Source organism: Haliotis rubra, unplaced genomic scaffold (assembly GCF_003918875.1).
Source record: "Haliotis rubra isolate DU_JTF1 unplaced genomic scaffold, ASM391887v1 Scf16, whole genome shotgun sequence".
Lineage (NCBI taxonomy): Eukaryota > Metazoa > Mollusca > Gastropoda > Lepetellida > Haliotidae > Haliotis > Haliotis rubra.
Window position 1 is genome coordinate 2,643,980 of NW_025765558.1, and position 27,439 is coordinate 2,671,418.

At 42.1% G+C, this 27,439-nt stretch overlaps 1 protein-coding gene across 1 annotated transcript; it reads right to left on the reverse strand.

The window, feature by feature from the left end:
• Nucleotides 1–12,820: 12,820 nt before the first annotated feature.
• LOC124271397 (COUP transcription factor 2-like) lies at nt 12,821–17,005 on the reverse strand. The gene is made up of 3 exons (XM_046706538.1): nt 16,905–17,005; nt 15,830–16,718; nt 12,821–14,222 (listed from the first exon to the last, which is right to left on the reverse strand). Exons 2-3 carry the CDS (start codon nt 16,698–16,700, stop codon nt 13,981–13,983), a joined length of 1,113 nt encoding a protein of 370 aa, XP_046562494.1. The 5' UTR covers nt 16,701–16,718; nt 16,905–17,005; the 3' UTR covers nt 12,821–13,980.
• Nucleotides 17,006–27,439: the final 10,434 nt, after the last annotated feature.

Here is a 27,439-nt window from a genome sequence, read left to right on the forward strand (position 1 = left end):
GTCGCCTATTATCCCTTTCTATTATTTATAAGTCCTGTAAAACCATGAGTTAACAAGAACGAGTACAGTGAACCCAAATATATTTCGACAAGGTTGATAATTTACTGTCAAAAGATTCAAGAAGGAAGTCCATGTAAGACATTCTCGTTGAAGGTCGCGGAAGTTGCGAGGCCATACCCTCGTAAACAAAGTGGCAGGTTAAGTGGGGAGGGGGAGGGTTGGCTCTGTCCAAGGTCAGACGCTACACCTGACCCCGGTCAGCCACAACGGCCAATCGAAGCGTTAGTATTGGACATCAACACAAGCCGCTAAAGCCACGCGTTCCCATGCCCAACCGAACAATTGAGGTGAATATAATTATAATTAGGCGACGCTTGCAGTCTTTGTGACGTCAAACCCAATATGTTCGACCTTTGACACCGGTGGCACGTGGACGGACAATAAAAGGTCGTGACCTCTTTTTTCGACAGTCAAACTGGCATGTGTCTACCTACTTGGTTTGCCACGGAGGGTAATACAGAACCATCAACATGATAGTCAAAAGATTTTATGACACATTTTTTCGGTTAATGTAATCAACGATGAAACAAGAAACAGTGTATGGTGCATAAGTTTAATTAATTGCCTTCTCTTGAATTGTTTCGTGTTTCAGTTTACAGAGGCCTCACAACAGAAGGTCGTGATTCAATCCTAAGTTTGCCTCACAATCTCTGAACCACAGTCCTTCCTCCGAACCCTTTCTATAATTCAGTCGATATCACCAGGCTTAGGGGCGGTGGGGTAGCCTAGCGGTTAAAGCGTCCGCTCGTCACACCGAAGACGCGGGTTCAATTCCCTACATGTATGATATGTGAAGCCAATTTCTGGTGTCCCCCGCCGTAACGTTGCTGGAATATTGCTAAAAGCGGCGTAAAACCAAATTCACCCACTCTCCCGGCTCACAGGGGCTCTGTAAAAGTTAAATGTAATTATTTGATCTGCTAAAAATATGCATGTAACGGTAAGCTACTTGTGTGACTAACTCAAAGGTACCTCGGTATAACAGTCGTTCGTTATACGCATTTTTAATAAAGTATACAGCAAGTAGCAGAGGCAATAAACTCACGCTTCGTTACATCCGTTAGATCGTTATAAGCGTGTTCGGTATAAACGTAGGTTACTGTTTTCAGAGACAAAACGCTAGTCTGTTCGATCGTGGTGTCTTCAGTCCAAAAGACGTTAAACGATTTGGATTTTTCGGTGTACGGAACTTTGCCCACACGAACTTTGCCCACAAGGAACTTTCCCCACAGGAACTTTGTTCACAACAATAATACAACATGATATAAATGAACCCTTTACAGTATATTATTATCATGTGGACATTGATCGAGAAACGGTTGTTCCATCGCGTTGGAGAGGACGTCGATGGCCTCGATATTTATCCATCCTACGTGATTAGTCGAGGTCAATTTACCACCCTGGGCCCCGTTTTACAAAGCTCTCGTAGCACTCTGACTATCGTAAGTCAATGTTACAGTATAGGAGGTAGGATTACTACGAGGAAAGCTACGAGATCTTAGGCTTACGAGAGGTTTGTGAAAAGGGGCCCTGTACGGTAGTTTAGGTTTGATGGGAACCGAACGGTTTCAACGTCTCATGGATGCTTTAGTCGATTATAGCCTCGAGATAAGAGACCGCCCTAACCCGTATTCAACCAATTCCTTAGCCGACTTCGAGGAATTTATGGCAGACCCCATCCATAACAAAATCGCTAACTATTTCTATGTATATAGAAGTGTCGCTCATGGATACCAAACGATGGATCGCATTCTGGTATTAAGGTGGGTGAGTATCAAAATTTATATTGTGGGCAAAGTTCCTCCCCTGTAACAATTGTTGTGGGCAAAGTTCCTGTGGGGAATGTTCCTTGTGGGCAAAGTTCCTGGATTCGGATTTTTTTACCTGGAGCTCAGAATTAGAGTACAAAACAATAGCACCGTCATCCGAGCATTAATCTGGACTTATCAGTACTAGCAGTTACGCACATGCATGTATGCATGAATGCATGAACGCATGAACGTATGAACATACACTTGCGTTGCTCTTGACATGTAATAATCTTGACTTCAACAGCCGCCATATAGCTGGAATATTGCTGAGTGCGGCGTAAAAGTCAACTCACTCACTCACTTGACTTCAACGTTAAACCCCAGTTTACCTCACCTTGTGTTTCCCAAAATTGACATCATCTGTTACGGTGCAGCTCCATGCAAATGTCAAACGCTTGATTTTGTTTGTTTGTTTGTTTGTTGTTTGCCGTCCAGCTATATGACAGCGATATGGGAATAGTCGAGTCTGGACCAGACAATCCAATGATCAACAGCATGAGTATCGATCTACGCAATTGGGATACGATGACATGTGTCAACCAAGTCAGCGAGCAGACCACTCCATCCCGTTAGTTGCGTCTAACGACAAGCATGGGTTGCTGAAGATCAATTCTAATGCGGATCTTCACGGGTTCCAAACACTGACGAAAAAAAATAGTCTTTGGGAAATGAACAGGACAATCCACTCCAGAGATGTTGTCATTAATCATACACAACTTTAACGTATCTTGTACCATGTCACCGTGATGGGTGAGGTTTGTAACTGAGGCATTGGCTTGCCATGTCAAACACCCAATTTCAATTTGTCACCCGCCTTGATATACTGTCGGACCCATCTTATTAAATCCGAACCGAGCTGTACTTGTTTCATCTCCTAATGTAAACACCAGGGTCCTGTTGTACAAAACAACCTTAGCGCTAAGACTACCGTCTATGGGAGGTATGGGAGTTACGGTCACCTTAGCGTTGAGATCGCTTTGTGTAACGGCACCCTGACAGGGTAACGACAGGTGCCATCTTGCAACCTTTTCCATTAAAACTCGTGTGTGTGTGTGTGTGTGTGTGTGTGTGTGCGTGCGTGCGTGCGTGCGTGTGTGTGTGTGTGTTTTGAGCATAGTGGTTAAAGCGTCCGCTTGTCACGCCGAAGACCCGGGTTCGATCCCCTACATGGGTACAATGTGTGAAGCCCATTTCTGGTGTTCCCCGCCGTGATATTGCTGGAATATTGCTAAAAGCGGCGTAAAACCATAATCACTCATTCATTACAACTCGGCCGGGAGTCGAACCACCGACCGCCAGCTCTCCTGGCAGACACTCCATCCACTTGACCAACAGGGCGGGTACATCACATGGACTTCAGTGTATCAGTGTAAAGTGAATATGGTTTTTCGCCGCTTTTAGCAATATTCCAGCAATATCACAGCAGGGGACACCAGAAATGTGCTTCACACGTTGCAACCACGTCACTGAAAGCGATTGAACGGAACTATTTTTAAGAATAAATTAATACGCTGATGTCTACTGCGATGTAGCGATCGTCCTCATCACCTCGCCAACCGCGTCATTCAAGTTCAAGTACTGCGGTGTTCAGCCTGTGTATTCTGTGGGGCTTGGCTATATCCTTAACGTACTAATGCAGCCTCTCGTGTTGTTTTCGCACGGAATGGTTGCTATCTCCCTCCATTCACAACGAGCGTCTGATCAATACGGCCGATGTTGTAGGTCATTAAGTTATTGACAGATAAGCCAGGAAATGCGCACTTACTATCGCGCCGAGGTATCAAGTTTTCATCAGGATGAACGCAGAACTCATCAGTATCCAATCTTATTTCTGTTTTATACATGATCCGACATTACGCTATAATCTATTTGTTTTTAACGACGCACTCAACAAGAGTCAAGCCAGTTGACGTAATCGAGTCTGACCCAAATATTCAGTGATTGACATCATGAGCATCGATCTACGCAACTGAGATACGATGATGCCAAGCCAATGGATTAGTGATTGAAGCCAATTCTCACTGTCAATCCGATATTGATAAAAATGACGCGCAAATGACCACGAGTTTAATGTTGTGAGAGTTTGACCTTTTATAAGGAAAATCAATATGTTCCCTTTAAAGGACATATTTCCTGTGATTTGCAAATGTTCACCATACACGAATGTCATTTGGGCGGTGGGGTAGTCTAGTGGTTAAAGCGTTGGCTCGTCACGCCGAAGACCCGGGTTCGATTCCCCACATGGGCACAATGTGTGACGCCCATTTCTGGTGTACCCCGCCGTGATATTGCTGAAATATTGGCAAAAGCGGCGAAAAACCAAACTCACTCACTCACTCACTCACGAATGTCATTTAGTTCTTTGTTAATGGGACGTACTGAAAAATAAAAGTAAACTAAACTACTTTAAACTTGGATTAGTGTGAAATGCACAAGAATGGAATACATTGAAATTTATAAATTTCAAAGCTGTCAAAGGTGTACCCCATTCCTTCCATCTAATCCCTCTACCTTCTCACCCCAATTCCCCAAACCTCGTCCCAAACCCTTCACCGTAGCGTGTGGATGATCGTGCTTATTGGGTGTTACCTGTGCTGTCTTCAAAGGTCTCTATATTTGTCTTCAAACAACACTTCCCGTCCTAACATCAAACGTCTCTATATTCGTCTTCCCACAACACTTCCCGTTAAAGCTTCTGTTAACCATGTCTACAGCAAACACCCGCCACTCCCCTAACGCCCCCGCCACGCCTCACAATACACAAGCGTCCACGACAACGGGGTGGCTAAGTTCAGTTCATGAATACAATGTTTTAGCTTTCAAAATTAGCCTCACACATCATCGTTCATAATGTTTCAACCCGTGAAGATCCGGGTTAGAATTGGTCTTCAGCAACCCATGCTTGTCGTAAGAGGCGACTAACGGGATCGAGTGGACTCGGTTGACATATGTCATTGTACCCCAACTGACGCTGGCCTTACCACATATAATAGGTGAAACAGGTACGAGCAAACCTAAAATCATAGTCGGCGTGAACCTGAATTCGAACCCACTATGCGTGAAAAAGGGACGTCACTCTTTAGACATCTCTGTTATCCATCACCCCCGATTATCCTTGTATTGCCTTGTAAAACAATGTATAATGTGGAATAAGAGCGCCAGCAGAAAATAATCTTCTTTGTCCAATCCTTTTTCGACCAGTGAAGATCCGGGTTAGAATTTATCTTCAATAACCCATGCATGTCGTAAGAGGCGACTACCGGGATCGGGTGGTCCGGCTCACTGATTTGGTTGACACACGTCATCGTATCCCATTTCAGTGTGCGAAATAGTTTCCAAATTTTGCTAGCCAGTTGGACTAGCTATGCCTCAAAGTTACAAGCCCACAAAATAATTCACCAGCCCGAAATCTGAATGCAGAAACTAAGTAAAAAGATTACAAGAAGGTAAAATACCATCAAAAACAAATAAGAAAAGACATGTCTGATGTTCTGAAATATTGTGTTTATGCTTAAAGTGCTTAGATAAATCATACAGGAATCATAATACAGTAGTGCAGACAAAATGACCCTATGAAAATTCCATAGCCAGTCGGGCCAGGGACTGTGGAGATTTACTGGCCCGACTGGGTTTTCTTTCTAGCCACGGGCTAGCGGGTCAGTGGCTATTTCGCACACTGTCCCATTTGCGTAGATCGATGCTTATGCTGTGGGTCATTGGATTGTCTGGCCCAGACTGGATTATTTACAGACCGCCGCCATGTAGCTTGAATATTGCTGACTGCGACGTAAAACTAAACTCACTCACTCACTCAATTTTGACTTTTTCAAAACATGTTTACACCACGTGCTGATACACGTAGGTCTTAACACATTCACGAAGAATTTAAGATATCCAGATATTTAAACGTTGTATATTTGCGATTTTATATACATTTGACAATCAATCTCCAGCTGATGAGAAGGTGATATAAATCAAACTAGGGTCGACACGGGTAGCAAATGTGCTGTAAGTCCCTTTGGTCTCTAGTATAGTGAGCTACCTTCAGTGCAGCCCGTTTACGTTGTACTGTACAGAAATCCAATTTTAGAGTGGCCAGTTTAATAATCCGGTTCTGTGATATTCTAGTTGATTTTACTGTCCTTCGTTGACAGGTTTTAATAATTTAAGTATATGTATCATGTATTTAGAACTTGTTTTAGTCACGATATGGCTGAAATACTGCCGATGTGACTTCAAATATAAACTCACTCACTCATGTTTAAATCAACTAGACATATACTGATAAGGCGATTTCTGCATGAAACATATCTGTTAGTGACATCGATAAAAAATACTAATATTTAAAGCGTCTACTTTATAGGGAAATATTTATTGTTCAACTGCCGTTGGCTAAACAGGTACGTAAAAATGTTGTACGTCAGTAAAACATATCGTCTAGCCTTATCGCCCGTTCATACAGGATCTTCTCTGCCAACGCAAACTTTCCACTCGCCACATGACCTGAACGCATGCAGGATGTCATAACATTGCGCTAAGAACTATTTTTAGAGATCACAGGTTATGTGTCGGAAGAACGAGCCTAATTATAAGCCCTGCTGAACATATTTCTGTGTCTGAACATGCTGAATTCGTTCACCCAGACGAGGAATCAGCGTGGCTTGATGCGTCATGGCTTTGAAAAAAACATCTGCAGAGTTGATCGTGATGCGCATCATAAGTGCTCCTATTAAACCAGTCAGTCAAGCATTTGAAATTTACTGGAAAATATATGCATTATATGTGTTCGTTGTTTATCGATGCACCTGTGACGGCAGCCTGAAATTGAGTGAGTGAGTGAGGTTTTACGCCGGTTTTAGCAATATTCCAGCAATATCACGGGGGCACCAGAAATGGGCTTCACACATTGTACCCATGTGGGGAATCGAACCCGGACCTTCGGCGTGACTATTGAACGCTTTAACCACGGGGCTACCCCACCACCCCTGAATCTGGACCAGACAACCCAGTGAGTGCTACAATAAACATTGATCTACACACGCACAAACCGGGTCAGCTAGTCTGACCACCCGATCATGTTAGTCGGCTCAAAGTGAGCAACCATTTTATTTCAAAGAATAGAGTGAGTGAGTGAGTTTGGTTTTACGCCGCTTTTAGCATTATTCCAGCAATATCACGGCGGGGGACACCACAAATGGGCTTTACACATTGTGCCCATGTGGGGAATCGAACCCGGGTCTTCGGCGTGACGAGCGAACGCTTTAACCACTAGGCTACCCCACCGACCCTGAAAGAGAGGGACGGGTGGTAGAGTGCATGGGGCTCAATGGTTAATCAATTCATTTTTCCCCAGCGACGTCCAACAAACTTATTAACTAATGAGCACCATCAAACAATCAAACAATCAAACAATCTGATATTTTTTACTCCAACACGATAACCTGGGTAATGTCCACAGACTATTTTTTGTTTCCGTATCCCGCTAACCTCCATGTAAAGCAAATGTTCACGCGACATGTATGTGTTTCTAACCCGGATGTTGACAATGATGTATATATCACATTAATCATGTCATTGGGGTCACGTGAGCATGTAATAATACCATGAACGAACAGAATAATACATTCCCTAGTTATATGTAGCACTGATTGTTATTTATAATATATTTTTGTATTAACTATGCAGTTCTTATACTGCCCTTCAAATAGTAATATTTTATCGCTCAAATCGCACTTACTCACTCACTCACTCATTCACTCACTGGGGCGGTTGGGTAGCCTAGTGGTGAAGTGTTCGCTCGTCACACCGAAGACCCGGTTCGATTCCCCACATGAGTACAATGTGTGAAGCCCATTTCTTGTGTCCCCTGCCGTGATATTGCTTGAATATTGCTAAAAGCGGCGTAAAACCATTCTCATTCACTCAACCCACCCACTCACTCACTCAGATCGAGCATGCATGTGAAGACGCTGTACCGTTAAACGTTCTTAGCCCGGATAACGTCAATGGGCATCAAACAATACATCCATGTCTTCGTACGCCATGTTTTCCCTTTCCCTCTGGGTGTTTTCTGAAGCATTTGGTAAATTGCCTTTGTATTATTAAAACGGGTGAATAATTATCGAATAAATAGTCATAACGTTATCTTTCTTGACCTTGGTACTGTTTTCATTCAGCAGTGGAAGATGACGTGTCTCGGGCTATGATATCCTGCTGCGACTTTACATCCTACAATGCATGGAATGTTTATGCTGGAGGACGCCCATATGCGTATGACAAAGAAGTCCGGCTCATACTGTGAAGTTCATATCACATAGACACAGTGTATTTCTCAGAAAAGCTGAATTGTGACGCAAATTGAGAATTCTGACAACAACAACAACAACCCCACCCCCCACACACAAACATACACACTCATATCTATGTGTAATCTAAAAGTTCAGCCCCACACGGGGAATTCTGACTTTCAAGTTTTCGACCTCCTGCATTGGAGTATACAAGGTTGGGCGGAAGTGGCTGAGAGAGTCTAGTTTTACGCCACATATATATGTGTTCGAGTCTGGACCTGACAATACGGTGATCTACATCATGAACACTGATCTACGCAATTGGGATACGATAACATGTGCCAACCAAGTCAGCGAGAATGACCACCCGAACCCGTTAGTCGCCTCTACGACAAGCATGGGTTGCTGAAGATCAATTCTAACCCGGATCTTCACTGGTGTTGGGCGGAAAAGGAAACACTATGGTTTTAGGACTAACAGTGAAAGATTAGCCAAAAGGTTAAAGCCTTCGATCGCCATGTCCGATGTTCCTGAAGCCCACTTATATTATTAACCCGTGTGAGTTTAATTCAACGAAGCAACAGTTTTCCAGGAACCGGGTGGCTTAAATATTTCTGTCTGTTTACTCTGGGACAAGCACATACGGTTGAAGGTCTCATGTGTACCACTATGAAACCATCGAGTGCGGGTTTAGACACATAATACAGTCGAACTAGGATTCGAGCCCAGAATTGTAGATTCCTGGTGTGCCCAAGGGACGCAACTCTGCACATGATTTGTTGTTTCTCCATAAACGACCGGACCACACCAGATGCATTATTACCCCTGATAATATAGAGTAAATCCTCACAAACGACGTTCTCGAGAAAACAGAAAATGTAATATACAAAGACACATATACTTTTGAAAGCAAAGGTTTTCTTATCATAAGTCGTCCATAAAAAGACACAACTAAAATTATCACATACACAGGTCTATATTGAGAGTGTCATCATTCTGATGAACCCGACAAAATAAAACACAATATTTTAGAGGTCCCTTAAATAAACTATGTAACGACTTTAAGACAAAACCCTACCCAAGATAAGTACATCATTAGCGTCGTCCACTTCTATCATGCGGTGATTGCAGCTATTTCGACTCATTGTACCGAAAACGATGGCAAATCCACTAATAGCCCTCGAACCTATTAACTTATAGAAGTTGCATAATCTCTAGACCCTACCTTAATTAATTTAACTGATACGCATTTTATTTCCATCACTGAGCACATATAAATGAACACCTATCCCGATTCAGGAATCAGGAATACTTTTCTAAAAAAACACTTTCCAATGCCACGTGACCAAAGTCTGTATAAGGCGCTTTCACAATGCCAAAACGGCAGTTTTCTTCACCCGGGATCTTTTTAAAGAAATCAGCGTCAGAAATAGAAGCTGCCTATGTTGTAAGGAACTGAGCGTTTGGTGTACTTAATTACAAAGTACGCAGGCCCGTTCGCACCGACACTCAGTCAAGTCCCTGAAATATTCCATAAAGATCTGATGACGTCATCGACATAAAATGTCAGATTAAGCCCTGGAAAATGAGTCAGTTGAAACCTCTATCTGTATTGATTAAAGCATGTACAGAGAGCCTGGCCCGTTGTTAGCCGTGTTCCAGCGCGGTGATGACGCAAGTAGTTTGATTGGATTCTACAACGCGTACGGGCTTTTTTTCTCGTTATACACAATCGCTTTGCAACTAGTATTATGCAAAAGACTTTTGGTTTCCATAGATGATCAAGGACATGTTATATATAGTTCTGTTATAAGTGGTCTGCAGTGTCGGAGATATTTTTGTGTTTTGCAATTATTCACCCTGTATTGATGGCATGCATTATTAAACAAATCTTTTTTTCCAGATGAGATCTGTCGGTGGTTCGATGTATTTAGACCAACGATGTGAACAGGTATTCCATGTACAGGTACAGTGAACTGACTGACTGACCGAGTATGGTATTGCGCCGTTTTTAGCAATATTCCAGCAATATCACGGCGGGGGACACCAGAAATGGGCTTCACAAGTTGTACCCATGTGGGGAATCGAACCCGGGCCTTCGGCGTGACGAGCGAACGCTTTAACCACTGGGCTACCCCACCGCCCCAGGTACAGTTAACTACGGTTATTACGAACTCCACTAAATTATTTCTTTTGAACCGATACTTATTTCGATAATACATACAGTATGTGCCTGGGACACTAAAGGAGTGAGTGATTGAGTGAGTGTAGTTTTACGCCGCACTCAGCAATATTCCATCCATATGGTGGCGGTCTGTAAATAATCGAGTCTGGACCAGACAATCCAGTGATCAACAGCATGAGCATCGATCTACGCAATTGGGACACGATGACATGTGTCAACCAAGTCAGCGAGCCTGACCACCCAGTCCCGTTAGTCGCCTCTTACGACAAGCAAGGGTTACTGAAGATCAATTCTAACCCGGATCTTCACGGGTTCCCACCCAAACACACTCTATTGGGTGCACAAGAGCAATGTTCGCGAAAAGGGTATTCGTTTCTGATCTACAGGTAGCACTCGCTCTTTGAATAATTAGACCAAAAAATTTGAATAATGGCATGTCATTAATGAAAATAAAGCGAAATATGACGTGACACGAATCGTGGACAATGAAACTAAAATTCAATGTACACTTTCATGGGGATATCGAGGCGACCGTTGAATTCGATCATCAAAAATTACCATGACTCAGAAACTTATTCTTGTGTCTCCCGCCATGATATTGCTGGAATGTTTTCATGCAAGATATAAAAAGCATACTGACTCAGGACTCAGGACTCAGGACGCAACGAGACACAGTGAATGGTGGTGCCTTAGGTCGAACTGTATATGATCGAAATGATATGAATTTTACTTCCTGGAGCGTTCTGTTCACGGCATATCGTAGACTAACGCTTAGTCTCTGAATATATATAATTTTGATAGTAACAAACAAGCCCATTTATATTGAAAAGGAGCCCTAGGGAGACCAGAGATTCAGAACCTGAGGAAATCTAGACTTGCTTTATTTAGGGCTTTAGCACTGCAGAGAGGGCTTGGCAGTAGGGAAATTAATGTGGTTCAGGGACTGTGAGACAGACTAGGCATATCGGTGTGACAGATGTTTCCAAAAACTATCGTTGAGATCAAATTTGATAACGATATTCTTCCCGCGACACGGGCGGTATGGTAGCTCAGCGGTTAAAGCGTTCGCTCGTCACGCCAGAGACCCGGGTTCGATTCTCCACATGGGTACATTGGGTGAAGCCCATTTTCAACAGCGAACTCTAGAAGATCGAGTTACGTAAATTAAGTCTACGGCGTACAATGCTGCAATGGCTGAGGAGTCAAGGAGTGGGCACTTTTTAATCGGTTTGGGTGTCGGCTAAGTGGAATGAGGCACTACAATATTCATTAGCATTGACTGTGTTATGTGGTGTAATTCTCTTCAAGTTTTACTCTTGGGTTTTGTCGAAAGGATTTTCAGTTGTGGTGTACTGAGATCACGTGTTAATGTAAGTCTTCCAGCCTTCCGGCCTTACTCGATGACTATCTCCATGAGGTGGACTACAATATGTGAGCTTCAGGAGAAGTGGGTAAACCGTGCCTGACATAGACTGACTCTTAGTCTCTGAAAACAAATAATTTCGAGAGAAAGACACATCCCACTGAGATGGGAGCTTTAAAGGGTTAAAGCTAGACTTGCTTAAGTAGAATTACAGAACGGGCTGGGTGGAAGGGACAGATATTGGCTCTGGTTTCTTAAGCGGATTCCAGAGGAGAATCGAACAATGTGTGGTTAGCCTCTGATTTGTCGGACCAGAGAAAGGGACAGCCAGGTGTTAGAGAAGCACGTGCACAAGTGCCCACCAAGTTATTGATTCATTAGCCTGTGCTGTGCCGTCTCCATCCTTTCTCGCACACCTGGCTGTCCCTTTCTCTGCACTCCTCCCTCGTAACAAGTAGTGAACTGTGTCAAAATTTTAATGATAGTTTCTTAAAGAACCTTTTTGGTGGAGTCCAGAAAATTTTCAAATATAAGAAAGCTGTTAGGTATTAGTAAATGATAAACATGTGTACTATTTATATTTATGTGGCAAGTTTGTACAATGATAACATTTGCAATTCATCGGTCCATTTTGACTCAAACGGACTGTAAACGTTAGTCTCGTGTGTGAATCAGCATCTAGACTAAGTCCTGTTAAGGATGTAAACCAGGAGGCTCCTGCTCAGCTTGAGCCAGTCATATACAGAGTTCATGTACTCAGAACGACATCCTCTCACTGGCTTCGAGTAGGTAAAGATTTAACCGGTATAAGTATTAACCCTCAGTTAGGTGGATCCTGATAGAAATAGTGAGTGAGTTAGGCTTTACGCCGCTTTTAGCAATATTCCAGCAATATCACGTCGGGGGACACCCATTGTACCCATGTTGGGAATCGAACCCGGGTCTTCGGCGTGACGAGCGAACGCTTTAACCATTGGGCTACCCCATCAACCCTGATAGTAAGAACAGATCCTGGGTAACTGAACGAAATATCCCCATCTTTTCTGTGACCGAATTCGCCCATGCGGATTCCAAATGTATTTGTCACCTCACGAACATTCTCAAAACAAACACATTTTGTCTCTTCAAAAATAATTTATTTTTTAATAAATTAAGTCTACATTCACAACTAAAGTAAATACATGTATATGCTGAACTACCGAGTCAAACATACCACCATAGCAGTCATCACTCTTTACATTCACGCATCTTACATTAAATCATACGGACCAAGAGCGTAACCTTGTTAAACTCCATTTACAACAAAATACAATTCACTGACCCTCGTGGTATAGTTGGCAAAATTATTAAATAGTTGAAATTCTTGACTGGCTTCCAAAAAGGAGTAGCTCTTAGCAAGGATCCTTAAACTTTCAAACTCGTTGGAACTGTCACATCTTATTATGCAAAATATGAATTTTGAGTATGAAAATATAAGTTTTGTTACAAGATACGCTTTAACATCAGACACACACAGGGCATACGTCACACTGCATAAGAAAAATGTATGCATAAAATCATGAAATGAGTGCATATGATTTGGGATCGTGGGGGGTGATGCGCGCGCAGCACAGTGAGCATGACGTCACTACCGTTCCTGCGGTGAGATGGATTGGGGCGAAATAAACGTTTCAAGTGTCATGTGATACATACATAAGCCGGTCTTGAACGTACTTGCCTCAGACAAGAGAGACCGCTAATAGAAAAATGACCAGGAAATATCAGCGTTTAGCAGTACAGCACTTTGTTCAGCAACATCAGTCACCACATTCACTCACATAATAAACTTATTACTAATCTAGAGCTCTAACATTGGATATAAATAAATTACACACATCGGCTCGCTACATTCTCTCCCATAAAGAATGAAATTGACATGTCTCACATCGTTTCACAAAGCTTCACCACTCGCACGCGCTGATCTCTCGAACATATGGCAAGTTGATGCGAATGGCGAATCCTATACATCTTCATCCAGTGAGATACTCGTAGTTCTCAGTTGTCAACCAGTTATAAATAGCTCAAGTAAATGATATCAGAGATGCAAATGAAATTGCACGTGGTCCTAAAATGCTGCAATTGAGTGAAAAATAATAAATTATGAAATGGATGGACAGTTTGCTTTCGAAGCAGTCTCTCAAGTGACCAAATGTCACGTGACAGGGAATGTACTCATAATGAAGTATAAATTACGATGACATCATCACTTTTGAGTCCACAGTATTTATCTCCCTTTTAAATGTTCTGCAACATCTCCTTCAGTAAAACTTCCATGTCCATTTTTTGCGTAATGTGACGGCAAAAAAGATTTTCAATCATTTTGCTATTCTGTCCATAGAGAGATGGCAGACACAACAAGAGACGAGAGTAGTGCATGACGTCATCAGGTCGCGTGACTCGCACGTGCTGCTGCAGCATCTGTTGAACTGTCAGATTCAACTGGTCCACTATCTCAGATCGGTCAAGCCCAATATATCCTGCAAACAAAAAGGAGATGGTCAGAAATGTTTTACATTAAAAAATAAATTTGCACGTTCATTATTATTTAAAAAATGAGAATAAGTACATAAATATGAATCCCCATCTTATCTCTTACCGATAAGCCTGATCTATGTTACGGAAAGGCGTTGGGATGCTAAACATATTCGTTACGGAAAGGCGTTGAGATACTAAACCTATTAAGACGGAGCTACACTAAGTAGCGCGGTACGTTAGCCCTTCTGTTTATCGGAACGCGTGTGTCAGCCATATACATAAGCATCAGACAATCAATGCTATCTCGTGTGTGAAACACAGCTCATTCATAATTCATCCATGACCTAGTAAGCGTCACTAATAGTACTCCGACACTCTCCGTAAAACCGTACTTTTACCAGACTTCCAGCTGGCTATTAATAAGCCCTATCAGACCCACTTCCACAGGTCTCGGTCGCGATGCTGTAACGGTTTGGTTCGATGATGAATCATCTTTATTTCAAAGTGTATGCAACAAAAAGAGGAAACGAACTTCACCGCGGAACGATTATTTGCCCGTTTGGTGGATTGGTGTTTTAAAGCTGCCATGATATTTACTCTCGCTTTGGCGTTCGGGGAAAGCTTTGGAGGAGCGCGTGCGGGTCAACATCCCTGCGCCGAGTTGCCAAAAATAGCTGGCCGCTGAGAACCAGTCAACACACATCCAGGCAAGCAAACTTCCTTTGTTTACTAGGAAGAGAAGACTGCAGGGATGACAATGTAGGTCATGGGCTAAATGGCTTTAAAGACGGAAATACTGAGGTTTTTATTCGACATAATAGGCTTAATAATCTCACTGAGTGAAAATTCCTGCGAACTGGATTTGCATTTCCGGGAGATTTACAGCAGATAGTCTCCTTATTGACCGCGTCGTCCTTAAAATACTGCGCGGGTATTAATGAGTCCGGGCTTGCCCAGTCAATCCATTGCCCAGGCCAAAAATACATTTAAGAACCCAACAAGTGACTATTGATCACCTAGCGACCACCGTAGCTCAAATGTGCTGCGATCCACTCTCCTTTCCACTGATCGATCAGCCCCAACATCAGCAGACGGCGAGGCTCGCGCCTGACCGACAAACACCGAATCGTAACCCACTTCCCGCTTCGGAGAGGTCACCTCGCGCGTGACCTTTGCACGAGCAGCGGTCATCTGAGTCCGCGGCAAGACCTGGCCAATGAACCCTACCGCCTTTGTCCATCCCAACTGACCACAACGGAAACCTCAGCTAATGCGGTCACCGGTCAACAGCTTTGGCCTTTCACCTAACTAGACTACAGTTTGCTTTGTCTAAAGCGCGTGGACATCTGTCGTTAAGTGCTTCAGGAAAGCCCCTTTCCCCCCCAGATTTCTCATGTTACACTTGTAAATTACTGAGGTGATACCAGTTTGTCAAACTCTAACCATACAAGGAAATTTTAACTTCTGATTAAAAAACTTATTTAATGTCATCCTCCGCATTATGCGATAACAGGTCACTAGGAAGGACAGGACGATCTTTACACAAAATTTCCCCTCTGAAACACTTCAAGGAAATATAAACAGATGTAACAACAGGGCGTTAACCTACCTGCATTGAACAGCACGAGCATTCTGAGGAAAGCATATTCCTTTCCTTCGACATTCATGTGTTGGCACTTCCGGATAAAGGTTTGGATTCCCTCAACTGCTTTCATGGTGGGTTCATCGGAAGCAGGGCTGTCGGCCAGTTCCACATCGGACATGTTGATGATTGGGGTGACGGCGAACTGGAAGTTGCTCTCAGCCATGTACAAAAGAAGCAGACGACTCCAGGAATTAAGAATGAGCGTAACTTTGTCATTGTGTGAGAGGTTGAGAAACTCGGGAATAGATTTAGCAAAGTTGACAACTTTGAGGAGCCAGTCAGACACTCTAGAACACACTGGGAACATGTTTTTCTTTGCTAGTGTGACTCGTGTGGATCCTGATACAGGCTGACGAGAGTAATAGTCACACGGAGATTCACAATTCCTGGGTACTGCTTCGTGGGAAGATTTGCCAACACTCAACAAGTTCCTCAGCAGAGAAAACTCGCCCTGTGAACTGCTTTGAGAATCATCAGACGAATAGTCCGTGTGAGGGTTAGGACTCCTTTTACAGGATAGATCCATGGGTTCTGTCTGGAGTTGACCCTCGCTCATAACATTAGCTGAGGAGCACCTTTGGCTTGTGAGATGAGAATATGCTGCTGGGACCTCCCCCATAAGAACAGACTGAAGAGTCCTCCCTTGGGTGGGGACAGGGGGGCTGTAGGACTTGGCGGGCTGTTCTGGGGTTGGGGTCCGGGAAGGTGATGCATCATAAGAGTAGCACGTGTATATGTCTTTGGGAGACACATACAATCTCTGCATATGCCCCTGGTGGTGAATCATTGAAGTCTGATGGGGGTACAGTGGCTCCGGTTGGTATAAAACCTCCATGGTTTTATAATCAGATCTGAAAATAAATATCAAAATTAATACAAATATACAATTCAAACGAGATCTTAAAACAGAAAATAAATTTCAAATTCAAAAAAAGAATTCAACAATTAAATAAAATCAAAATGAGAAATAAAAAAAATAATTGCTAACACCAGTTGCAATGAAATACCAAAGCACAAGAATCCAAGTTCTATTCACCTAAGTATGCTGTATCTCTATAGTGAGGCAGTGCGCGCTCGCAATGTAGGTCCGCTCTCGAGAAAGGAATGCTTCGACTGTTTGTTGTTGTTGATAGAGGCGGTTATATATAGCGGCAGCGGACGACCTCTCTCGCACTGACTGACTGGCCGAAAGCGCACGAGCCTCGAGAGTACACATTACGTCACGACTGTATGAATCGACTGGCAACCTCTATCAACAACAGCAGTCGTGTGTGCATGATTCCGACTCGCCCTAACGCTTAACGACATTCGCCTGCTCTTTTGTTAACTTGTTGCTGGAAAGAAATAGTTGATGGATGTCTATCTTTCCTGTGTGATAAATACTTCTTAAATTGGTTTTAAATTAAATTTTACATATATGTATTTTAATATTCCCACGTCCCTAATAACTACACATTGAACTTATTTATATTCAGTCCGTACTTTTAAAGACCACATAAAGGTGAAAAAGGTGTTATATTACAAAATAAAAAAACCAATAAATTTCTGAATCCTTTGAAAATTTGAATATTAGATTTTAATATTTTTTTTAATTAAAAGATGAAAACTTACATTGTAACTTTGGACTTGACTAGTCAAGTAAAGAGAGATTCAATATCAACTTTTTTTAAACAAACTGAATATTCCAAACGTGAAAATTCACTCGAATTATGCATAAAAGAATCAGCTAGAAACGGAGAAGAAATTACAAGAACCGCACAAAGACCGGGTGTGGCATGTACATGCATACACGACGAAACTGAGTCATAATTCTCTAACTGGGACAAAGAATCAACGTTAAATAAATTGAATTAAATTTCACAAAAATAAAAAAATAATTTCAATAAAATCAAATTCAACATACCAATAGTAATATGGTCCGATAATTCCGTAGACGAACGTCCGAGAGTGGTTCACAGTGATAAGCTTATAACCAGCGCGCACTGACACCGTGTTCAGCCAACGACAGACAAAGCTCTTATGAGTCCTCCCCTCGCTGTACTCGGAGAGCCGTGCGTAGAAATATGTATGCAAAGTACAATCGCCCTCCTCGCTATTACGTACGAGGATTCGACCTTGACTTTTTTACTTCCTTCAAGCGGGTCAGTTCTGCTGTGTGTCACAACGAATGGCCGTTTCCAGCAAACAAATAGGCAAGAGAGTGTTTTCCTTACGAACGGTTCATATTCTGTGAAGAAATTCACTTCGTGTGGTCTGGTTTTATTAAATGCGTCAGTGTTTTTACCCCGAAATATGGGTCAATGAAATTGTCAGCCATTGGGAAAGCATAGAGTAAGGGGCGGAGCTTGCTAAATATAGCCCGTGACGTCAGTGGCCTTGGATTGTCAAACAAACACACGTGTGGAAATGACCTATTTACCATCTCGCCCGAGAGAATTTTCTGTCTAGCTGTTGGTCATTTTCGAGGAATATCCTCATTTTGTTACTTCATTACACTGACAAACCCCCCAAAATTACAAGCAAGTGACGATGAAGTATGTGAAAATAAGTGTATGACCCAGTAAAATATCAATAGACATTCCAGTTGGTTTAAATATAGGTGCATCTTGCTGATCGAACAAAGAGAGCTTTGTTTCACAATGGCTCCTTGAATTTTAAATGATTGGGGGATTTTGTTTTAATTCACAGAAAAAAATCCGCCCTTTGTGATGAATTTGCACAATGACCTGGCGGGGCCACAACGAACGCAAACTCCCAGTCATTGACCTCTACGGCTATGTGCCGCTCGACGGGAACCAATTAGGGCGACACCTAGCGAGTCTGGGAAAGCCACAGTCAAAGGGAGAAAACTCTTCCGAGACAGAATTAGTTCCAAATAATACCAAACAATGGGTTATTTACCACTGAATGTTAACATGTCTTTTTCAATTAAAAAACACGATATTACATTTGCACATAATGTTTTTGTCACAAATTTTCACTCCAAACCTTTCAAATGCGTTAATTCATATTTCCAAATGCATCATTGATATGGCAATTTTCGAAATGGTAAAGACACAAGGGAGAGCTAAGCTTTCACGAGTTACCTCCCTTTATTTCAAATCTTATTCATCAAGACATTGAGGCACCCTGGCAAAATATTTACAATATTCATCACAGAAACATTTGGAAATATCACCATGTCTTATTTACATACGTTTTAATTCTATGTTGTTGATGTTTAAAGCAATGTTTTGTTGAGTTGTTTCTGATGACGCCATTTTGTATGAATGTATGACTGTTACTATATCCGTATTAGGTACCCTGTACCAAAGGTATCAGAAAAAAAATAATCAATATCATAAATAAATGCAACGAGAGAGTTTGTGTAGTATACAGAGATGACGCTTATATCTGTATACGGCCGTATACAGATAACAGTTTTGTATAGATTACAATAGGTTCGGAGATAAATATAGTTTTCAAACTTTACATTGTTAGTCTATAATTGTTAAGCATCTACACATTTCAGTTGATTATTACGCAAGTTTACATATTCCCCAGTTAAGACACTTCCTTACTTACAATAGTCAACGCAACAGCTGATTTAGTCCCCGGATGTACCGCTGAAGTTAGAATTCTCATCCGAACATTGACAGGGATTTCTGATGCAAGGGAGGTAACCAGTGACCTCCTACTGGGAGTTGAGTGTTATCTCAAAAACAAGTTTGTTTTGTTTGTTTGTTTGTTTGTTTTGTTTTGTTTTTTTGTGTTTGTGTGCGTGGGTGCGTGCGCGCGGGCGTTTTGTGTTTCGGCAGATGAAATAAACACCTCGCAAACATTGTTTAAGATGAATAAGGCAGACGGGTTTTGCGTGCGTGCGTGCGCGCGGGCGTTTTATAGTTTTCGGCAGATGAAATAAACACCTCGCAAACATTGTTTAAGATGAATAAGGCAGACGGGTTTTTTTGTTTCCTTTTTGTTTCGTTTACGGATTTTGTTTTGTGTTGTGGGCGGGTAGAATGAAATAAAGAAACAAATCTGAAGGATGTTTTAAATTGACTTGGATGGAAAGAATTTAGTTGTAGTATTATGCACAATTCATATTAATAGCAAGAGTGATTTTTTTGTAAATCTAGTCGGCGAAATGAAAAGCAAGGTTATTCAGGGTTTTTTATATGTTATGTGACCACGGAAAATACAATATTTTATTTTATTAGAGAAAAAACTGTTTTACATGAAAAAATATAATTGTTATCTTTCTCGGAAAAAAAATGATATCGATATCTCCGTTGATCGACGCTGCTGTTTTCAGATTAAGATCGTCAAAATCAATAAGAAAACAGCAATGATATATATAAATATGTTTGTTTCAATCGATGACGTCACAAAGTTGTTATTTTTACGTGCCTACGCTTTATGGCACCAGCAATAGGCCTTTAATGACCGCCACGAGAGAAGGGAGTTTAATTGTCACATCACTCGATGAGATCAACGTACTATTTGGTAAGAACGACAAGTATTAAATTACCGTTGTAACGTTTGATACAATGCGAGGTGACGTCATCCTTTGTTGCCCGAGGGGCAGATAACACTTCAGAATGTTATATAATCTAAACTTCTCAATGCAGAAATACCGTGATATTTGTAACTGATAAGTTTGTGCTGTGAAATATATTACATAACTGAAACCTACGCGTTGGTCGTTGTTAAAATAGCGTCATCATTAGGTGAGTGAGTGGGTTTTACGCCGCTTTTAGCAATATTCCAGCAATATCACGCCGAGGGGCACCAGAAATGGGCTTCACACATTGTACCCACATGGGGAATTATATATATTATGTATATAATCGAATGCTTTCGCCAGGCTGCCCCATCGCCCTGATAGTGAGTGAGTGTATTTAGTTTTACGCCGCTTTTAGCAATATTCCAGAAATATGACAGCAGGGGACACCAGAAATGGGCTTCGCACATTGTACCCATGTTGGGTGAAGTGAGGTGAAATGGGGTTTAACGTCGTGCTTGAGAATATTTCGCTCATATGACGACGTCCATGCGGGTGTATGTGTATGTGCGGCTGCTTGTACTAGCCCAGACTTAAGCTGGTTTTATAGTGCTAGCCCACTGAGATACCATGCCGCAGTGAAGCATGAATACCCCTCTCAGACACATTATACTGACTCCGAGCCGACCAGTCCTTGTTGTACCCATTAATGCCGAGCGCCAGGCAGGGACCAACAAGTACCATATTTTAACGTATTTTGGTATGATGCGGTCGGGGATCGAACCCGCGACCTTCCGCTCTCCGGGCGGACGCTCTCACCACAACACCACGGAGGCGGTCCCCATGTGGGGAATTGAACCCGGCTCTTCGACGTGACGAGTGAACGCTTCAACCATACAGCCGCCATTGCCATTGCAAGAAACAAATGTTGGTCGGAAAATTGTAAATCAATTAAATTGCTTTTGAAAGATGTCTTTCCGTTTCTCGTTTACCCTTTTTGTAATAAATGCGACTACTATTCAAGGTCATATCATGGAGAATGAACTGATTTAGGGGAATTAGTCCAAAGTGATGATATATATTGTGGCCGCGGTTAGACTAACGTCTAGTCTCCGAAATGAACATAATTTACAGAAGAAAACAGTTCGTGCATTACTTTTAATAGATATAATAAATAGGAGCCCGGGAACTTTCTCCATTTTCAGACTTGAAACCGTAGGAATCTAGACTTAGCACATATTCTAGACTTGCATTGGCTGAATTTTTGACGTATTTGTTCCAACCTCTCTGTATGACAGACCAGGCAACTGTGTTCTCGCAACTTTATGGAACATCATTATATAATGTGTGTATGATCAGCAAGTATTTATTTTCACGTCACAGATCTGATTTCTACGCCTGTAGAGGTGCGGTGGGGTAGCCTAGTGGTTAAAGCGTTCGCTAATCACGCCGAAGACCCAGGTTCGATTCCCCACATGGGTACAATGTTTGAAGCCCATTCCTGGTGTCCCCTGCCGTGATATTGCAAGAATATTGCTAAAAGCGGCGTAAAACCATACTTACTTACCTTAAGTCTGTAGAACGTCCCTGTAGTCTAGTGGATAGAGCGTCTGCCCTGGGAGCAGGAGGTAGGTAGGTCGATCCTCGGCCTCGTCACACCGAAAGACGTTAATAGATGTAACTGTTTGTTTCCCTGCCTGGACGTCGCGATTTTGAAAGGGGACAAGGACTGGAGTAAGTGCACGAGAGGCAGGACATTCAAACAAACCGTAGTTCAGGCAAGGTCTATATTATTGCACGTTAACCCAGCCTTACTTCAACGCCAAAACTCCAAAGGAAGCAAGTCTAGAATCAGGTTCTAAATCTCCGAGCTCACGTGGGGTCCTTTTCAATTTAATTTAGATGGACCCGTGAAGATCCGGGTTAGAATTGGCCTTCAGTAACTCACGCTTGTCCTAAGAGCCGACTAACGGGATCGGGTGGTCAAGCTCGCTGACTTGGTTGACACATGTCATCGTATACCCATGCTGTTGATCACTGGATTGTCTGGTCCAAACTCGATTATTTACAGACCGTCGCCGTATATAGCGGGAATATTTCTTCTTCTTCTGGCCTTCAGTAACTCACGCTTGTCCTAAGAGCCGACTAACGGGATCGGGTGGTCAAGCTCGCTGACTTGGTTGACACATGTCATCGTATACCCATGCTGTTGATCACTGGATTGTCTGGTTCAAACTCGATTATTTACAGACCGTCGCTGTATATAGCGGGAATATTTCTTCTTCTGAGTGCGGCGTTAAACAACAACCAACCAATGAAGATGGAGTTCTTTGTATCATTCAAAATTATATATTTTCAGAGACTAGACTAGTACACACACAAGCACGCACACACACATACACACGTCACTCAACGTGCAGTAACCTTAAAAGCGAAGACGAATCTTTCACTTCACCTCTAGGTCTGTGAGGGGCGGTGGGGTAGCCTATAGTGGTTAAAGCGTTCGCTCGTCACGCCGAAGGCCCGGGTTCGATTCCCCACATGGGTACAACTTGGGAAGCCCATTTCTGGTGTCCCCCGCCGTGATATTGCTGGAATATTGCTGAAAACGGCGTAAAACCATACTCAGCCAGTCAGCTCTAGGTCTGTGACACACTATTCCTTTCTATTAAATCCAACTAAAATACACAACAACGAGATTCTGCTCTGTCTACTGTGATAATTAAAACTATCGAACACCCTCATAACGACGAGGCCAGTCTCCACTGTTACTGCAATACCCATCATAGTAACAGCATACTGCCCTGTGTTGTGGGCAGGGAGGCAAGTTATGTCTCTAATTACCGTCTACTGTCTACTCGCGCGACAAGACAGTGGACACTTCTAAGATCAAATTGGCAATGTAGGTACTCTACCCTTTCTCTAAATGTAAAATCGGTGTGATTAATCTGATACATCCGACATCAAAACGACCCCATCTACTGTTTCATAATAAGGCAATCTATTCACACGTGTCTCCCTCATCAGCTGAGTCTGAGACGAATGTCAATTACACGATACGTCAATGTCGTTTCCTTTTCATATCATTTATGTTTAAAATTATATAGGTATGAATACTATTTAGATTATTATCTTGTCTCCCCGATGAATTTGTTATATTTAAGAAATTTATCCATCTTTCATAATCCAAAACGATCCACATTTCTCCTAAGTATATTTTATTGCATTCTTTATTCCGATCAAACATATCAACTGGTTCTAAAATGTTTGCATTCATGTTCATGTTCAACAGAAGTTATAGAAAGTCCTACTGAGGTTCAGGACGGTGGGATAAGCTAGTAGTTGAGAGCGTTAGCTCATCATGCCAATAACCCGGGTTCTATTCCTCACGGGGCGGTGGGGTAGCCTAATGGTTAAAGCGTTCGCTCGTCACGCCGAAGACCCGGGTTCGAATCCCCACATGGGCACAATGTGTGAAGCCCATTTCTGGTGTCCCCGCCGTGATGTTGCTGGAATATTGCTAAAAGCGGCGTAAAACCAAACTCAGTCAGTCAGTCTATTCCTCACGTGGGTACAATATCTAAAGCCCATAAAGCCTGTAGTAGTCTGGACGTATGGTTGTATTGTGTTAGCCCGCTCAGATCTCATAGGAGGCGGTGGCGTAGCCTGGTGGTTAAAGCGTCCGTTCGTCCCACCGAAGACCCAGGTTCGATTCCCCACATGGGCACAATGTGTGAAGCCTATTTCTGGTGTCCCCCGCCGTGATGTTGCTGGAATATTGCTAAAACTGGCGTAAAACCAATCTCACTCATTACACTTGCTTTTTTACTACCCGTGAAGATCCGCGTTAGAATTGATCTTCAGTAACCCATGCTTGTCGTAAGAGGCGACTAACAGGATCTGGTGGTCAGGCTCGCAGACTTGGTTGACACGTCATAGTACAGATGCTCATGCTGTTGATCACCGGATTGTCTGATCCAGACTCGATTATTTACAGACCGCTGTCTCTAATATTGCTGCGTGCGGCGTTAAACAAACAAACGAACAATTCTTTAAAACACAATCCGTATCCAAATTGTGACTTTGAATTGAACGAACATCAGGTCGTACTCCTCAAAACACACGTACTGATGCTTCAACTATCGGAATTGATAATGAGATCACAGGTAAATGAGAACACCTGTTTCTTAGGTTTAACAATATGGATCCAATGAAAATAATATCCTCTAACGTGTAATGTGGGGTGGGGAGGTTGAGGTTTGACCGTGATTTACGTATTATTTTGGTCGCGGAGATTGTCATAATGTATATCTTGTAGCGTTTGTCATTGCCCTGCTTCAGAGTATCACCTGTCGGAAATACCAGCAGTCCAATGTCACAGATATCGCCCGACTAATCTCGGAAGATTCAGCATACATACTGGATGATGTTCTGTTACAAAACAGCGCCCTGAACGAGATTTTATCAAAGAAGATTTCCTGTATCGATCCACAGTCGCACGTGTCTGACTCAAAGAAGGCCCACGTACAGAATAGAAAAATATCAAGGTCAAGGTTAGAACGGCACGTGCGACATTGAGAGACACGTGTCACCTGTGGGAATACTTTATTTTCAATGATTGAGATAAATGTGGCCATTTCTGGAAACAAAGTACCCAAATGGGGCAACTCTTACCTATGAGTGTCATCCAAAGTCTAATATCAGAGCGGTGTGAGAGATGAGGGAGTTGCCGCTGCTGAGGTCCCTTCACGCTGTCACCGATGTAGGTTTCAGCCATAAAGCATTGATGGCTTTATCTGCATGGTTAGAGCGCGTTTTTCGCAGTTTATTATTTTATAAATATGCGAATTTGATAAACATTCGTTACGATAAGATAATGTAGTCTGTAGATAACATATCTGTATATGGTCTCTGAATTATGACTTTAAATTTGAACTCACTCACTCTGAATTATGTGTCGCTATATGGGCGAATTAATGCCCTTAAGACATAACATTTTAACTCACTCACTCACAATGTGATACTCGTGAAGACTAGTCAGAACCGGTGTTCAGCACCCCATAGCAGTCGTAACAGACTACTAACGGGATCGGGGCGGCGGGGTAGCCTAATGGTTAAAGCGTTGGCTCGTCACGCCGAAGACCCGGGTTCGAATCCCCACATGGGTACAATGTGTGAAGCCCATTTCTGGTGTCCCCCGCCGTGATGTTGCTGGAATATTGCTAAAAGCGGCGTAAAACCAAACTCAGTCAGTCAGTCAGTACTAACGGGATCGTTTGGTCAGGCTTGCTGACTTGGATGCATGTAGATCACTGGATTGTCTGGCCCAGACTCGATTACTAACAGACCGCCGCCATATAGCTGGAATATTGCTGAGTGCGGCGTAAAACTAAACTCACTCACTTACTACTATCAAAATTACATATATTCAGAGTCTGGCATACAGTGGAAATAAGTCTCAAAGCGACAAAACACTAAACAACATTAAACAACCAAACAAATTGGATTATTTACAGACAGAATGCAGAAGTATCTAAACAATAAACAAATCGGACGCTCGAGCGTTCAATATCATGATTTCGTTCAAAATACTTCTTGTAGAAATATAATTATGCCACCTCGTAAGATGGAACCTCTGTTTTAGATCTCCTTGTGACGTCAATCGTGCTACTTTGTTTCGGCGTGGGTTTATTATTAGAAAATATAGTTTGCTCCCATAAGGCATAATGGATTCTATTTCCATTTTGTAATTGTTTATATGTATCTTAACATGGAACCAACAAAAACAATTTATTTTTTTCATCGGAACACTCTGGCTTTGACACGTGCGGAGTTGCCTTGTAGGAGTGTTGTTTCTCACAGTGAGTTCTTATGGCGTTAGAGATACAGAATATTTTCAGTTAGACTTACAACTAGTCTCTGAAATGAAAACATATAATACTGAAAAAAGTTCATAGTAAAAAAAATATATATAATGAAAAGGAGCCCTGAGACTTTCTTCATTTTCAGAAGCTGAAGCTGAGGAAATCTAGAAATCTAGACTTGTGTGGGCTTTCTTGGATATATTTGCTTCAGGGTCTGTACGAGAGACTAATTTTCAGTGTGCGAAATAGTTTCCTAATTTTCTAGCCAGTCGGGCTTGCTAAGACTAACAACTAGTCTCTGAAATGAACATATTTTACTGAAAAAAGTTCATAGTAAAAAAAATATATAATATAATGAAAAGGAGCCCTGAGACTTTCTTCATTTTCAGACTGAAGCTGAGGAAATCTAGACTTGCCACATTTTCTAGACTTGCGTGGGCTTTCTTGGATATATTTGCTTCAGGGTCTGTACGACAGACTAGGGCTTGATATGCCTGAAAGTTACTAGCCCACAAAATAATTCACCAGCCCGAAATATAGACAGCCATTGAGAGAGTCTGAGCTAGGCATCTGTTTGACATCATGAACAGGGATATACACACAAGCGATAGTGACGATGCATGCTCCATGTCAGACTGACGCTTAGTCCCTGAATATCTATTAGGGGTGGGTATTGCAGAGAAGTGTGTATTTTCTTATTGCGATATATTGCGATTTGAAAGCATATATTGCGATATGTTTTGCAATATATTGCAAGAAGTATTTTTAAACAAAAAACTACTATAATCGAGTTAATGCTTGACTTATAAAGCATGAACACAACAAAATCACTATGCTTGATTAAGCTTTAATAAAAACTTTTAAACATGACAAAATAAAAATGTGAATAATATTTGGCACAAATGAAACAAGGAAATATCCGAAGACTTCCGAGTGTTACGAAGTTTTCCGAATGCAAGTCAAATACCGGCTTTCGATCAGCGTATTGCAATACGTATCGTTTTCATGTCTGCACCGGTAAATACCAGTAAACCGGTTATATTGCGCAGCCCTAATATCTATCATTTTATTAGTAACAAATAAACCCATTTGAATTGAAAAGTGAGTTGAGAGATTCCTGACCAGCCCATTAAGCTTCTAATATGATGAACATTTTTATCAGGCCATAATCTTGCATAATTTTAAATTGTATAATAACTTAACAAGCGGGAGAGAGTGATATATTTA

Excerpts from the sequence above, each read along its gene's own strand:
- LOC124271397 (XM_046706538.1), bottom strand. The coding sequence starts at position 16,700 with ATGGAGGTTTTATACCAACCGGAGCCACTGTACCCCCATCAGACTTCA. Across the intron at positions 14,223-15,829 it reads GCTCGTGCTGTTCAATGCAG|GATATATTGGGCTTGACCGA; the intron begins GTAGGTTAACGC and ends TTTTGTTTGCAG.